We start from the raw sequence: 16,249 nt of genomic DNA on the forward strand, positions 1-16,249 counted from the left end.
CTGTAACATAAGGGTCCCAGGATCGAAACCAGTCTGGGACAGCACGCAGCTACCATATCCTGCCCCTGAGCAGTAGCTGAGTGACGGCCACACGCGGTACATGAGCAGTCCCCCTGCGGGGGGGTAAGCCACGGGTATGGTATGTATATATGTGTGTGTGTGTGTGTATGTATATATATATATATATATATATATATATATATATATATATATATATATATATATATTATGTATATTGTATTTTATACTAGCCCTGTAGTAGAAACATATACATGCTAGAGTGAAATTTGTCCTTGGAGTTCCTTCCATGGCTTTAATTTTTGCTCATGTTCTAGTTTTACAATATTATCGTCACCTACTAAATTTGTATGTAGGTATGCGTATGCCTATATGGATATCGCTTCTTATCCTTCCCATAAGAGCAGGGGTAGGATCTGTTCTTATCAGTTTTATGTCTGATACCTAGCATATTGATAGAAGGCTGCGATTGGAGGCTGGACTCCTGATGCGGAAGTTGGTACAATAACTCCGCTTAACACAATCTCTCCCGGGGGATTGGGTTGTGTGTGTATATACATGTATATGTGTAGGAGGCCTATACTTCCACAAGCATTAGGTTACCTATAATACCACGCATGGGAAGCCGCCTGGGATTACCAGAAGCTGTAGGCTATATCCATACATATTATATGGTGGCTCTATAATCTAAAGTCATGTGCTGCAGCTTACATAGTGATAGTCACAATTCCCTAAGGCATTGCTTCTAGCATGGACCCTAGACATGTCACATGTATATAAGGATATATACTTATATAGCTCGGTTCATGTCAGTCTATATCTATGGCGCCCCGTTTCGGGGGACCTATTATCATTACAGTGATGCACTTGGTAGCAAGCTTGTAAGACGCCCATTCTTTGTATATTTCCTAATAATTGGGAAACAAAAACCTGTTTTCTGTTTAACCCTACTGGGGTTATCACTCCCTTCTTTGCTTGGGATAACTAACGAGTTCTATGTCTAAGTACAGGTACCCTTCTCAGTATCGATTCCGGTACTCCATATTATTGTCGCATATCTCAATAGAATGAGTCTAAAGGGCCCTTAGGTACAATTCATATCTTGAAGGCCTAGGGCCACCTACCGATTTAGGCAGGGACAGACCTGGGTTATATTAGATTGGTGGGCATAATACACATTGTAAATATTGGTGTAAGGATACTTAAACTAGCAGACCGTTTTTGGGGTATAAGTATAATCTACAGATACATGTCTCTAATGGAACAGGCTCAGGTATAGAGTCCTGTTTTACGACCTTCTTGTCTCCACTAACATTTTACTAGTTTCCACAGTATTTTCTACTGCACATCTCCAGACTGAAGTATGTGCTGTAGACCATTGGTCTTAGCCCACTGAAGCTACTCTCTATTCCTAATGTGGCGGGTTGCTTTGCGATAGAACAGGTCAGTGACATTCTACATTTCGGCCAGAGGGCTTCTGGTCGCTCACAGGTGAGAGCTTACCCACTAATGCCTCGGTAGAGGCTCCTATTTCATGTAAACTGACATACATAGAGTTCTTCTCCCTTACTGCCTCCTAGCAGCCATCCGCTCTTTTAATCAGTTGGCTCTACACTTTAGAATTTTCCTGGAGTGTGGGTGCATAGTTACAACATTGAGAACCAATTCTACTAGAATCTGTTGGCGTTATGGACCACAGCACATCTCTGGGCTACTGCACATCTTTACATAGAAGTGTGACAGTCACTATGTTCCACTCAGGGGGCCTGGTGGGTTTCCTGTTCAGTAGCTGTTGATATTTTTATCATACTGACAGGTACCTGACTGGTATCTTCCTGGTTTTTCTCATGCTATGTTCAGGCCAGCAGTTACTACTGCCTATGCACTTCCATCATGTTGGAAGTTGTCCGTTGTTTCTCTTTAGCGTCAGGGTTTCAGTTGCTGGTTTATTCCTGTTCTCAGCATGGGTTGTACTGCGGTCTGACCCTCTGAAAGGTATTGTAATCTCAATCCTCTCGAAGCCGCCTCATGGCCAGGGTGATCTCCTCTCTTTGGAGATTTCTATGGTCTCATCCTTCCGCTGGTTAACAACTTTGTAGTACTTGGACTTCCAGAAGGGTTCAGGGCGACTGTGCGGCCTTGACTTTTACCTCCCTGTATACTCTTTGTGAGGAGTCTGTGGACTCTCTGTTTTTGTAGATTGGTATCGTTATACTTCTATCTATATGAGTTATGTCCAGCAGTGCTGGTATTCTGCTATCTGCAAAATGTGGCAGCTTCCTGTTTCCGACTCTGGTACGGTTTCCTTGAGGTTTCTTCTCGGGTTACTGCCCTTCTCCTATGGATTCTGGTAGGAGTTCTCTTCTCCCAACAGTATGGCTTGGTCTGTTTTCAGCTGAGTTTACAGTGTTCTGATGCTTCTCATCTGAGGGTGTTTTCTCGCTAGCCGCTTATTCCATTCGACTACTGTACGTTGTGGTATTCTGTGTCTGTTCCGCACGGAGTTCTGTTTGTCTCCTGGCTCACGACACTTGATTCTCAGCTCTTGCCTTCCGTTGAACCTCCGGTTCTATGCGGTCCCTGTTCGGTTGGCCGAAGGGTCGGCATGTTCTCCGCGCTTCCCACCCGGGAGGTTGGCTTTGGGACGTCCCCACTGTCTTGAACTCCAGTGTCCCCTAGTGGATGAAGGAGAAAACAGGATTTTGGTACTTACCGATAAATCCCTTTCTCCGATTCCACAGGGGACACTGGACGCCCGCCCGGCGCGGCGTACCTGCCTGTTGTGGGTCTTTATATAGTTGTGTGACTGCATGTGTTCCCTGCAGTGGTTTCCTTTGTTTTCCTTCAGTCGGTATTGTTCCGTTCTGTGGTCTTCTCCTTCTCCTCGTTTTCCTGTTGTCCTCCGTCTCCTCTCGGGCTCAGTTCTTAAACTGGGGCTGATGGGGCATAGAGGGGGAGGAGCCAGTCACACTTCTAAATTATTTAAAGTGCCAGGCTCTACTCTACCACCGTCTATACCCCACTGTCTTGAACTCCAGTGTCCCCTGTGGAATCGGAGAAAGGGATTTATCGGTAAGTACCAAAATCCTGTTTTTTGTATGGGATGGAATATATCTGAAGCTTAGTGGTTCTTGTTGCATTATGGCAGCCGTTGGCGTTTTAACAAACTGAAATACGCAGAACAGGGTTTCCTGTGCCAAATAACTTCTGACCAGTTGTATATTTGTACTGTTTAGTTGTCTCACTGGATGTTGCAGATCTTGAGTCTAATTATAGAGAAGGGGAACCCGTGGGAGCATCTTCCTAATTGTGTGCAAAGGCGCCTGCTGTCCCCAATAAGGGTTGTTGACCTGAAACTGCAGATAAATGATGAGTGCTGGGACATTAAATGGGGGGAAAATGAGGATGAATTTATAAAGCAACCCTTTGACATTAGAGTACGTGTGTGTGTGTGTGTGTGTGTGTGTGTGTGTGTGTGTATTATATTTCACACAATCTATCAAAGGGTGTGTACTCCTGATCAGAATAAATGCCTCAAAACATTGGAGGGTTGCATTTGACATACGTGACCGAAGTATGTGGACACCCCTTCTACTTATGCTGACCATACACGCTACAATTATCGGGGCGATCCACCTGATATCGACGGATCGCCCCGATAATTGTAGCGTGTGTGCGGGCGACCGAGGGTTAAATATTGCTCGGTCGGGCATGCAGGATTGTCCAGCATGCCCGTCCGATGCCATATTTACCTGGTAAACTGTCGGCCATATCGGGCAGTGTATGCCCAGCGCGGCCGACAGACAGACATTTCCTGTGTTCCTTCCTACGGAACAGGGAAATGTCTCCTCCCCCGGGGGCGGAGCGCGGATGTCGGGCTATACACTGTGAGATTTCTCTCACAGTGTATGCCGGCGACATCTGCGGCTGGCATGCTGCCAGATAAAATGTCTGTCGGTCTGACAGACATTTTATCTGGCTGTGTATGCCCAGCAATTAGTGTGTTTGGCTGTTTTCAGCCACACCCACTGCATGGCTGCATGCAATTATTAGCAATCTCCATAGTCAACATTGTCCCTAGAATTATTCATACTGAAAAGCTTAGTGACGTTAAATCTGGCTTAGGGTGCTGCCTTTACAAGAAGTCAGTTGGTCATATGTCTGCCAGACAAGTGCTCCCCTGTCACCTGTAATGGTGCATATACACACGGTCAGAGTTTTCTTCAGATCTGAACGATAATGATTTTAAAAATCGTTCATATCTGAAAGAAAAATGAATGATGAACGATGCGCGTTCCCGATTGTCAGATAACGATATCTGATGTGTTTTGCAGTCAGTTTTGGACGATTTCCATTCATTTTAATACAGTAAAAAAAATCGTTCATCTGACCTATCTGACCGTGTGTATGCACCATTAGTGCTGTCACTGTAAACATCTAGGCGCAAGAGCTAAGGTCCTTTTGGTCTCAGTGAGGGGAAATCTAATGCTACACCATACACTGTTAATATTATGTGTGCATCCGCTTTTTGAGGACAGTTTACGGAAAGCCCTTTCTTGTTACGGCAAGACAATGCCCCCGTGTAGAAAGCAAGGTCCATCAAAAATGGTTTGTCGAGTTTTGTATAGAAGATCCTGACTGCTCAACACAAAGTTCTGAGCTCAAACCCATGGAACACCATTAGGAGGAACTGTTACGCCAGCTGTGAGCCAGGCCTTATCGGCTAACATCAGTGCCCAACCTCACTAATGCTCTTTTGGCCAAGTAGTGTATGTCTATCATGCGCACTCTTGCTTCTGTACACTAGATTGTCATGTTATGGTGGAGACTGTAACTAAGCAGACAGTGTATGAGTGACCTCTATGGAGACCTGTTGGTGCATGACCAGTGATGTTACAGCAGCTCAAATGACTGCAATCTCCGCTTTTGTAACCTGTATCTGTTCTTGTCAGGAGACTGTTCTACAGATATAGGAAAAGCTTCAGCTGTATGTTATAAAGTGAGTCCTCTTAATAGGCTTGCGTTGTCACAAATATTAAATTGTCAAATGGGTATTGAACTCATGGTTTTTTTGTTCCCAATTGTGTAAATGCTCGTTCCTTTTTCTATTACTGTAGCATACTTCTAGTTAATATAGTAAATTTGTTTTATAGAGCATAATTTTAGTAATCTGATCCTCTAAACACTATGGGCCTGATTCAGAGCCGGACGCTCTAACAAGAGCGCTCGCTCTGAATCAGGGCCGTCCTAGCTCAAAATGGAGCGGCCTCCTGGCCGCTCGCATACCTGTGGGTGACCACCCACAGCTTATGCGAGTGGCCAAAAAGATGGTCGCGATGGTGAAGACCATCACGACCATCGGGCTTGCGACGAGACCCTTGTGGTAGGGTCTCGTCTGCCGCAAGCCCGGAGTGCTTTTGGCTCTATCAGAGCCAAAAACACTCCCACTGACATCACTAGTGATGTCAGTGGGGCCGGACCCAGACGGTTGGCGTTCCCATGGGAATGCCTAAATCTGGGCAGCCACGCCCACCAAAGGGGGCGCGCTGTCACTCACCATTGACAGCACGCCCCCTTTGGTGCGAGACCCATAGCGACGGCTTGGCTGTCGTTGTTCGGGTCTTGTGCATGTGCACTTGGGCACCATCGACCCGCTTGCGAGCGCTCAGCGCACGTGAGCGGGTCGCAATTAGGCCCTATCTTTTTTATAAGGGATAAATATATATATATTTTAGTCAGTGCAGTTTATTCATAGCAAATGTATAGTATTTATGGGGAAGCTGCTGGCGGACGTCAATATCCCGACGCCTGTCAGAATGCTGACGCTGCCATCCCAAAGAGATAAAGATACCGATGTCGGCATCCCGATGGGAAGAATGCAGGTTAGGGTTGGGCACCTCCCCGGGGTGGGTTAGGGTTGGGCACCTCCCCGGGGTGGGTTAGGGTTGGGCACCTCCCCGGGGTGGGTTAGGGTGCGGGAAAGGTGGGTTATGCACCACTGGGTGGGGTGTTAGAGGGGGAGGGTTAGGCTACTTACGGGCCTCTGTTGGGATCCTGAACAATGGGATGCCGCTGTCGGTCTTCTGACCGCCGGCATCCCGGCTGCCGGTCAATCATATGTATTCCGTTTTTATGCTGCATGAATGTAGTAAGCTGTTTGAGGCTTCTTTTGGCTGCCAATTCGTTCTGTTCCTCTGAAGGCTTTTGGACATTGGGAAAATAAATGACAACTTATATGCAAAAATGCTGAATAACTGCTCCATAGATTACGGTCAACTGGATTCCCGGTATCCACCTAACCTGTGTTCCGTTGCGCATGCTGTCTTCTCTGCTTCTCAGGATTTGGTCCCACCTTATATTTGTCATTTTCGGATTAATCCAGCTACCTCCTCTGAGAACTGCATGGAGAAATGAAAGTCTCATTGAATAAGTGGTTCACTTGCCTGTGACTTAATGAACATTGTGTTGTTTCTAGGCAACTATTTCTCACTTAACTTTATCTCCATGTTCTTACGGATTCAGCATGGGTCTAGAAATGAGAGCGAATGCAAATAATTAAAGATCTTGCCTTCTATTCCCACTTCTAGAAGGAGCCGTTCTACATCCTTCAGCTCTGCCATTCTACTACGTACAGTACATAGAGGCGAATATCTGCTCATTTGATTATATGATGATAAAATGGTCATGAAAAGTGCATGCTATTGCGTACACCCTCTACTATTCAGGGTCTACCCAAGGCTGCTGCAGTAACTTGTAATGCTATTCCTTCAGTGCTGCTTGATTTGGGTTCAAAAAAGGACTCCAACAAGTGTGATTGGAGATCCCCTGCCTTTAGTCATCTGTGCAATTTCTCTCTGTACCAATATGTGAATCTGTTCAGGGAGATCTCACGGTTTATTCATCGCAAATCCGAAGCGCTTTAATATCATTCTGCCACAAACTATTACAATTGAGCTTCCAGTCAAGGCGTCCCTGCTGCTGAAATCCTCTTAGTCTCTGTAACCTCCTCCCTGCAAGATTTGTATGTTGTCAATTATATTTATGTATGTTTTCCAGACTACGGGACTTCTGTCCTTCAGCTGTGGACTACATATCCCATCGCTTACCCTGGCCATGTGAATGCCTTCAATACAACTACAGTATCTAGTCTCTTCCGCCTTTATGTCCCCTTCCATCCCAACTCTATTCAAATGTCTGATTGTCTTCATTCACCTGAGGACTTTGGACCTGATTCAGAAGTGCTTAATAATGCAGTGGTGGCTGTAACTTTTGTCGCAGGCGCCACTCCGAATTTATGCCGATGCCGCCGATAACCTGTCCCGCTCTGCTGCCCATCGGCTGAGGCTGTAACCCGCTGTGGTGCGCAAGTAGTCGCAAAGCCCAGCCCTATCGTTGCTCAGAATGTCTGACGGTACATGGCCGCCAGTGCCAGTCTTTTGGCGCAGTACCCGTCACAGACTCGCCCGCCGATGAAAGCCACCCTTCAGCCACCGCCCAGGAACGCTTACTGGAATTGCATGAGTCTCCATGAGGGAGAACACACAGCATCTGGTGAGTAGGGATGCAGTGAGTACTGGCGGCTATGGTGCTGGTTAAAGTCCCATCCACATGTATTCGATACGTGCGCACACACACTCAATTGTTACGGAGTCGTTTTCAGGGTTAGATCTTTAACACACTAGATTTCCTGTTCCTCTTGATCCTTGGCTAGCGCTGTTACACAAAAGCCTAAAAGCTCTTCAGAAATCCATATTCTGCTTTGGCAGCTCAGATAAGCCTGGCCTCCTGTTGTCTGGCTTACTAATAGAAAACCACCATTCAGATTTGAATTGAAATCTCCTCTTCGGAAGTGACTAGAGCCTCCCTTAATGGCACGCGTGATGCCTGTTTATCTGTATGGGGTGCTAGGAGAATACAATGCCAGTGCCCACTCTGTGCAATGTTTCACATGGCTTTCCTGGCAGAGATCTTTGTCTCATGGTTTTACGTTTCTGTAAAAAAAAATATAAACTAAAATAATAATTATGAACAACAGGCGGAAAGTTGTCCGAGGTCTACACAACGGGCTCAGAGCTGCACTGACTTTATTTCAGAGAGTTTTGTTTTCCGGTGGTTCACTGACTCATGGGATCGCAGTTCTCAGTTGGGTTATTAACCCATAGATTTAAAAAAAATATTTTTCTTACGGTCACCCCTTCCACTGAGTGGCTCAAACGCGAAGCATCTGAATTGGCGATGTAGCAGGTCCCCAGATGTCCTCCCCACACTGTATGGAGGCTGGGAGCCATCTCCTGCCTTCACTTACATGTGTCTTTTGCATGTAACTGGGCAGTGTTGCGTGTTGTCCTTTTATGGTAGCCCTTATGTTTTTTCCCCATTGACAGCTGATCTGGAGCATGTAAAACTGTATATGTATACATATAAAGAAACTTGTTGACCCACCCCCACCCAATTCCTCCACCATAAACGAACAAGAAGTCCTCTATTAACCTTTTCAGGTTTGTGTACACACTTTCCATTGCAGACCTATTTACTGACAATGCATCAGCTGCCTTCCATTCCTTTACATAGGCTATGTACATTCCCTTCTGTTACTAACATCTGATATCTTGTTTATATGGTTATAGTTACGTGGAAAAGTTCACAGACTTCCTCCGGCTCTTCGTTAGTGTCCACCTGAGAAGGATAGAGTCTAACGCCCAGTTCCCTGTGGTTGAGTTCCTGGCACTACTCTTCAAATACACCTTTCACCAGGTACTTCAGTCTCTTAGATCCCACAACTCCCAAATGGACTGGTTTTGTAATGAGATATTAGGTTTTGTTCTGCCACACACCTAATGGATGTACGCTGCTTAATGTAAGGACATTATATGTGCTTGTTATAGTGTCACATATATGTTACATGTCTCCGCAGCCCACACATGAAGGTTACCTCTCATGTCTAGATATCTGGGTGCTCTTTCTAGACTATCTGACCAACAAGATAAGGAACCGGCTAGAAGACAGAGAGGCCATCATCAGCAGGTGAGCGTCTGAGTCCAGGTCATCTTTGTGTGTTTTTAAAGGAATCCTAATTGAAAAACAAAAAAAACATATAAATATATATGTACCGTATGTTGTATTCTATTCATACTCTGTACTTCTGCAGGTACGAAGACGCCCTGGTGCTGCTTCTCGCCGAGGTGCTGAACAGAATCCAGTTCCGCTACAACCAGACACAACTAGAGGAGTTGGATGACGAGACTCTGGATGACGATGTAAGTAGGGTTTGTGCAGACTGCAAGAAAAGACTCACTGTGACCTATGTTTGACATGACGTCATCTGAGTACAGTTGGTGGGAATGGCGGGTTAGGATCACAGGTGGACAAAGGTGAAGCTGTCTTGGGTGCTGATACTGCATACAATGTGGGTCAGAAATTGGACATCCGTTGTCTTCAGGGTGTAAGCTCTTTGTCATGAAAGTAATGCAAAGATGTGTGTACAAGAGCCGCGATCTGCAGTTTTCCATACTGACCTGTGTGTTTCCTATTGTTCCACAGCAACAGACTGAGTGGCAGAGATACCTACGTCACAGCTTGGAAGTGGTAGCCAAAATCATGGAGCTGCTCCCCACCCATGCCTTCACTACCTTGGTAAACGTCTGAATCTTTCCTCTACTCATACAGTCCTGTGAAATAGAGGTTTAAGTTGCCAATTAGGTCTTCATGGTTGCAAATCGTAGCATGTAGTCTGGAAAACACAAAGCCCTATGTCCGTGTGTGTGTGCATCTGACAAAACTAATTGTGCCTCAGGTGTTTCGGACCTCCAAATGTGGCCACGCACTGTTTATAGACCAATTTGACATTGGCCCATGTCTGAAGACCTTTACCTTATGTTCCTAAGTCACTGTACATCACCCACAGCTGGTTATAGAAGGAGGTATAGGTAATCCATAGTAAAAGCCTAAAAATAGAAAGGTTTTTCCATAATAATCCAATGTCTGGACATGGGCTACAGTGACCCGTCTTTGGGCCTCATTCAGACCCACTCGCAAGCGGCTGTCCGCTCGCAAGTGGGTCGATGGTGTGCACTGCGCATGCGCACGACGGAGGGAGCTCCGTCGTGCGCATGCGCCCGACGCGACGAGCGATGAACTTTCCTACGCTCGTTGTGTCTGATCAAAGGGAGCGTGCTGTCGATGTTGATTGACAGCACGCCCCCTTTGGTGGGCGTGCCTCCCAGACGGAGGCGTTCCCAAGGGAACGCCTACCGTCTGAAGCCGGCCCCACTGACATCACTAGTGATGTCAGTGGGAGTGATTTTGGCTCTGATAGAGCCAAAATCACTCCAGGGCTTGTGGTCGAAAACCCCGACCACAGGCTTCTGGTTGCACTGGCGATGGTCGCGATGGTCAAGACCATCGCGACCATCATCCTGCACGCTCATATGAGCTGTGGGTGGTGACCCACAGCTATACAAGCGTCCAGGAGGACGCTCCATTTTTATGGAGGACGGCCCTCATTCAGAGCGAGCGCTCTGCTCAAAGCGTCCGGCTCTGAATGAGGGCCTTTGTCTCTACTGAGACATGGAAGACTCTCGTGCTCTGAATTTCTTTTGCTTTTAGGATCCAGACCCTGCATATTGGGCTCATATATTAGTAGTAGTATTTTCTTTGAATAACCTTGGAATGCCTTATGTGTCCAGTTAATAGTTGCAAGTTGTGGTTCAATAAATCTACATTCATGTATCAAAATTTTTTATTTTTTTTCTTTAAGATTGATCATTGGTTCTCTTTTAGCTTTTCAGTGTTCTGTCTTCTCCGCCTGGTGTTTGTGCTGTTACAACTCCTATTTATATTGTCCTCCTTCCATTTCCCTCAGTTTGCTGCCCTGCAGGAGAACCTGGAGGTCTATCATGGGTTGCAGCGGTGTATAGTGAACACAGGGGCAGGTATGTGTGGCTAGTTACACGGCATCTGATCATTGGGTATTGTAGAGGACACAGTAGTTGGCATTGCTGCCTAGGAGCAATGGGGGCACAAGGATCAAATCCAACCAGGATTCTATTAATGTGGAGTATGTATGTTTGTGGTTTCCTGAGTCACTGTGCATCATAGCACGTATCAAACCTTACCATTCGCTTCTAACTAGCCGCAGTATGTGTGCTTGTGCGTCTAATGGGGGACTGCATTGTAAGCTCTGCGGAGAAGGGGACTAGTGATTATATACAGAGAGACCACAGAATATTTAGGGTGACAGTTACAATACTGGAAGCATTATGTTTAGTATGTTTTGACCGTTTGGGGCCTTTTGAATTAGTTTTAGTGCTGGTATTTGATGCTATTGTCATCGGTGGAAGGGGATGGCGCTCTTTATGTGGGATGATATGGCAGAATGATCTAGTGTCTGAGTATGGAATGTATTCTGATAACGATGAGCAGGTGGAAGCCAGAGGACTTTATATATGGCTGAGTGTGAGGGCACAGGGGAAGGGAGTCCCTTTCCTTCTATTACATGTGAGGGCTGTCATTGCTTGCTATCCTTAGACACAGTGATATATCTTCCATAGTCTCCAGCTGAGGCATGTTATGTGCTGGCTATATCCTGAGCCGATGCAGAATACGTTCATGGCCGTTACTCCTGAATACTCGGGTATGAGAGTGCTGCCGTTGTTGTACTCCCTTAGGCCACATTTGTGAAATTTATGTTGCTTTCCATGGAAGTATTTGCTCACAATTTTAGGTTTTTAAAGGCACAGGTCACTGAAATGACTTCTATTAAACCATTACCCCGTAGCCGAGCACGGCTTTGTGGAATAGATATTGCCTAATAAATACAAACTTTTTTCACCCTCACATTGGTGTTAGTAAATGCTGAATATGTGCAGCATTTGTTTCAGGATGTGTATTACCTGGAAGTAATAGAAATGTACGTAGCCGGGTTGAGGTTGCCCTTTATATATCATTTAATTTTATTGTCTTAGCAGCATTAAATGAAGTTGTGATGATGGTGCCGCGGAGGGCACATATTGGCCTTATTTGTGGCATAGTGATGAAAATGTACAAATTGGTGTCTGTCTGTCCCCACAGATCAGCGCCTCAATGTGACCGGGGAGAACGACTGCCGGCGGTTACACTGCTCATTGCGGGACCTCAGCTCTCTACTCCAAGCAGTGGGGAGGCTCGCAGAGTATTTCATCGGGGATGTGTTTGAAGCGCGTTTCAATGACTCCCTAACTGTAGTAGAAAGGTAACGGCAAACGCCGATTAACGTCAACCTCAATTACAGATTGGATTGATATTCTCATCTATCCCACCTCTATCCTCCCCCAGGTTGGTCAAAGTTACGTTCTACGGCTCAGAGATTAAGCTGTACAATATGGAGACTGCTGTGCCATCGGTGTTAAAGCCAGACCTCGTGGATGTGTGAGTGACCCTAATGCTGGCACTGCCACTTTTATATGTAGTTGCCCAAGTAGACAAAGTTGTATGGTGCCTAAAAGTCATTCAGTTATACCATGCATGACCCAGCGACGATGCAGTGTAACGATGCATCACGTGCGCTATACACAGTGGAGCTCATTCAGACCCTGACTCTAAGCTGCGCTCTCACTCAGCTAAAAGTGGCCGGGTATGCAAATGCCGCGATCGCACTGTCTGGTGTTTGGACGCCCTCTATGTCTTAGAGAGCGCGCCGGTATAAAGACGCCCACTTTTCTCTTCACACGTCATCTCCAGGAAGTGTAGGAACCATCGAGAGCCATCGGAGCTGCACGCAGTGCTTGAGGTAGACCTTACCCCGCCGCAAGCACTGCAGGCTGAAAACCAACCAAGTGACGTGTACAATGACTCATCTTTGCTAATTATACACACCCATAAAACTCCGTTTCGACGGCCATACACGTCGGCGTTCGCAGCATCACTCCCCTGTTCACAAGCACCTTTTCCTGTTACCACCCGCAAACGGCACTATCTGTAACTCAAAATAGCATCCAGTCTGTGTACTACAAGCACACTATTCCTGATCACACTGATTGACGCACGCATGCGCAAACTGACAACTATCGCCCAAAGCGTGCGTCCACGGCTTAGCGAGCGGGTCTTCATCCGGTCCAGTGCACGATCTGGTGTATCATTGATGTGCCATTACATGTTACATCCGGTGTACCATTGATGTGCCATTACATGTTACAGCACTGCGTCGTTCATTGCATCGTCCAATCTGATGTGCAAAACAGATGCGATAAACGACCGTCTATAATGATGGCGATGTTTACGATATATCGTACACAATATATCGTATAGTGTGTGCACCCAGCTTTAGTGTGTAGGGTAGTTGCTGTAGTACATGGTCTAATCTTGTCTTTCTCTATAAACACTTTACCTTCAACCTAGTGATTTGTTCCATAAACCAGTGATCGTGGTGTGTGACAAAATATGTGGGTCCCAGGGACCCTCCACTTTAAAAAAAAAAAAAAAAAAAATGGGGTCCTACCTGACCATTTCTGGGTCCCATCATAATTTATGCTTTAGAGCTCCCCATATGCCTCTCGGACCTCCCCTAACCTCTTACAAATGATGCCACACAGCCATGCCTGGCCTTTACACATTATGCCACACAGCAGTGCCCGGTCTTTACACATTTTGCCACAGCCATGCCCGGTTTTTAAACATTATGCCGTGCAGTAATAGCCCTTACAAATGATGCCACACAGCCATGCCCGGCCTTTACACGTTATACCGCACATTAATGCCCTTTAGTCCCTCTATGCATTGCCCCCTGTTGTAGTCCCCCCCCCCCCCTATGCATTGCCCCCAGTAGTTGACCCCCTATGCATTGCCCTCAGTACTAAATCCCCCTATGCATTACCCCTAGTAATAATTCCCCTTATGCATAACCCTTAGTAATAATCCCCCTATGCATTACCCCTAGTAGTCCCCCTATGCGATGCCCCCAGTAGATTACCCCCTAGGTTGTAAGCTCCTAGGAGCAGGGTCCTCCTCCCCACTGTCTCACACACTTCTTCTCTAGCACTTCTATGACAGCCTTCACCTTCATAGCTGTACTGTGTATGGAGAATTGTGTTGCTAATTGTTACTTGTGTTCCGTTTATATTTTGGTTACTGTATTGTAATGTTCTGTGTAGGCTTCACTGTATGTACGGCGCTGCGGACCACTATAAATATAATGTAATGATATGCATTGCCCCCAGTAGTTTACCCCCCGATGCATTGCCCCCAGTATTGGCCCACCTATTAGTGACCTGGGCCTAATGACCTTCAATTGGGCCTAATGCCCTCTATGTAGCTCGGCCCTTGTGCCCACCTATATACCCACAGGCCTATTGCCTGCATTTATCCCACGGCCCTAGTGCCCGACAACCCTGGTGGTCTAGGTAGGGGTAAATAACGGTGGCCCGTACTGTGGAAGAGGCTGCGGGGGGGAGCTTCAATAGCTCTTTTCCTTTCCACCCCCGCAATCCTCTTCGGTCCCCAGCTTAATTCCTCTGCTACTGGCCCGTCCTGGCCAGCGGCGCTGCCTCTTCCTTCTTGATCACGCATTCTTCTGGCTTCTTGCGCGGCCGCTGGAGCTGTTGCCGCGCCGCTCTTCTCTTCACTTGTCTTCGGGAGGTCTTCACTCCTCCCCTCAGCCGCCGGACTGAACGTTCCCGCTCAGCGGCGTCTATTCAAGACGTCGCGAGTGGGCGTGGCTATGACGCGGTGAGCCGCGATTGGCTCATCGTGTCTGCCTCCTATTGGCTGCTGGACCGCGAGCCAAACGGCTCGCCGCCAGTGCCAAACAACCGCCGCTGCTACTTGGATTCCGGGCAGCGAGCTCTGCTCAGCTTGCGCCCGGAGCCAAGCGTCACCCGCCGCCACTTTACCGCCGACACTGGTGGAAGGGACTAGGTGGTCCCTTCACCAGGTACCCGCTGCGGTGGCTTTGTTTGTTCCCAGCACCAGGCACGGACGCTGTGCCGATGCTGGGATCAGTCTATCTGACTCTCATTGGCTGCTCTAACAGACAGCGTTGTATCCTTCTCAGGGGGATGCGCTGTGCTGCAGCCAGCTGTCGGATTGGCCACAGCACAGCGCGTCCCCGGGGACCTAGGAACTTTCTAAAAGTGAGTCCCCAGTGCCCGACCTCGGGTAAAATACGCACTATAGCACTGTAAACTGCGCGTTGGGCATCTCATTTGTGTGTGGTTTTTAGTTCGGCTCTGTGTACACCTGGTCAGGGTATCTGACGGCTTGTTTGCCAGGCTATATCTGTAATATCCCTGGTGTTTTCCCCTACAGCCATGCCCAGTCGCTGGCGGCGTTACAAGCTTACTCCCATTGGTTGGCTCGTTACTACAGTGAAGTTCAGCGTCAGAACCCTGAGCAGTTTATCTCCATTATCTCCAACGCGATGGAGGCCCTTCCCACACTCATCAGCACAAAGGTGAGGAAACGTGGAAGCGAGCTGGGTTAAATACCCCAGGGAGAGGTACATGAAGCCACCTCACCACCTGTATTCCTGCCTTTCCAGGTACAAGAGAAGTTGCTGCTCTCTGCATGTCATCTACTGGTTTCTGTGGCCACAACGGTGCGGCCCGTGTTTCTCATTAACATTCCTGCCGTCCAGAAGGTCTTCAGCCGTGTGACAGACAGCGCTGCGCAAAGGCTACCAGAGGAGGTGGGTTACTCGCTGTATAAAGGAAAATGCCGACATTTAAATTTGTGTTTTCGCCAGTGCATGGGGTTTGTGTAGTCCCTTCCCCAGTCCACGCAAAGTAGCCACAATCCTCAACTTCCAACTCCAGCATGAGCGGGTTGGTGTATCAAGCAGTGGGCCAGTGGAGATATCGCTTATGGCAACCAATCAGCATCGAGGTATCATTCATCAAGTTTCTACTTCAGGGTCCATAGGGTATCCACAGGATACCTTGGGGTATAGGTGTGACGTCAGTCGCAGGGCACCAAAGAGTTAAGCTTTCAGCCTCCCAGGATGCACTAGGTCCCCCTCCTATACCCCGCCCCCGGGCCAAGGCACCTCAGTTTAGTTTGGTGCCCGGCCGGAGTCGGGTGCACCTGTTGGAGTGGGGGCTAGAAGAGCCCCTGAAGCTTATTCTTCATGCAGCTGTGGCTGCACATCTGGATGAACAGCATGGACAGTCAGTCCTGACGTCCATGCTGTCTTCCCTACACCCCGCCGGTACCAGAACGCCGGTACTGATCCGGGGATGCTGGTGGGCGTCTGGGGTCACAG

General features: G+C 47.5%; 1 protein-coding gene across 1 annotated transcript in view; it reads left to right on the top strand.

The window, feature by feature from the left end:
- The window catches only part of XPO6 (exportin 6), a 69,163-nt gene that overhangs the window by 30,859 nt on the left and 22,055 nt on the right, over positions 1 to 16,249 (top strand). Inside the window, exons 8-16 of the mRNA XM_088448194.1 lie at positions 8,646 to 8,772; positions 8,933 to 9,042; positions 9,167 to 9,275; positions 9,559 to 9,651; positions 10,880 to 10,949; positions 12,088 to 12,247; positions 12,331 to 12,423; positions 15,298 to 15,442; positions 15,530 to 15,676. Coding sequence (XP_088304320.1) covers positions 8,646 to 8,772; positions 8,933 to 9,042; positions 9,167 to 9,275; positions 9,559 to 9,651; positions 10,880 to 10,949; positions 12,088 to 12,247; positions 12,331 to 12,423; positions 15,298 to 15,442; positions 15,530 to 15,676 — 1,054 coding nt within the window. The remainder of the gene's footprint in view (positions 1 to 8,645; positions 8,773 to 8,932; positions 9,043 to 9,166; positions 9,276 to 9,558; positions 9,652 to 10,879; positions 10,950 to 12,087; positions 12,248 to 12,330; positions 12,424 to 15,297; positions 15,443 to 15,529; positions 15,677 to 16,249) is intronic.

Source organism: Taudactylus pleione, unplaced genomic scaffold, assembly GCF_031769625.1.
Source record: "Taudactylus pleione unplaced genomic scaffold, aTauple2 ptg000451l, whole genome shotgun sequence".
In the NCBI taxonomy this organism is placed as follows: Eukaryota; Metazoa; Chordata; class Amphibia; order Anura; family Myobatrachidae; genus Taudactylus; species Taudactylus pleione.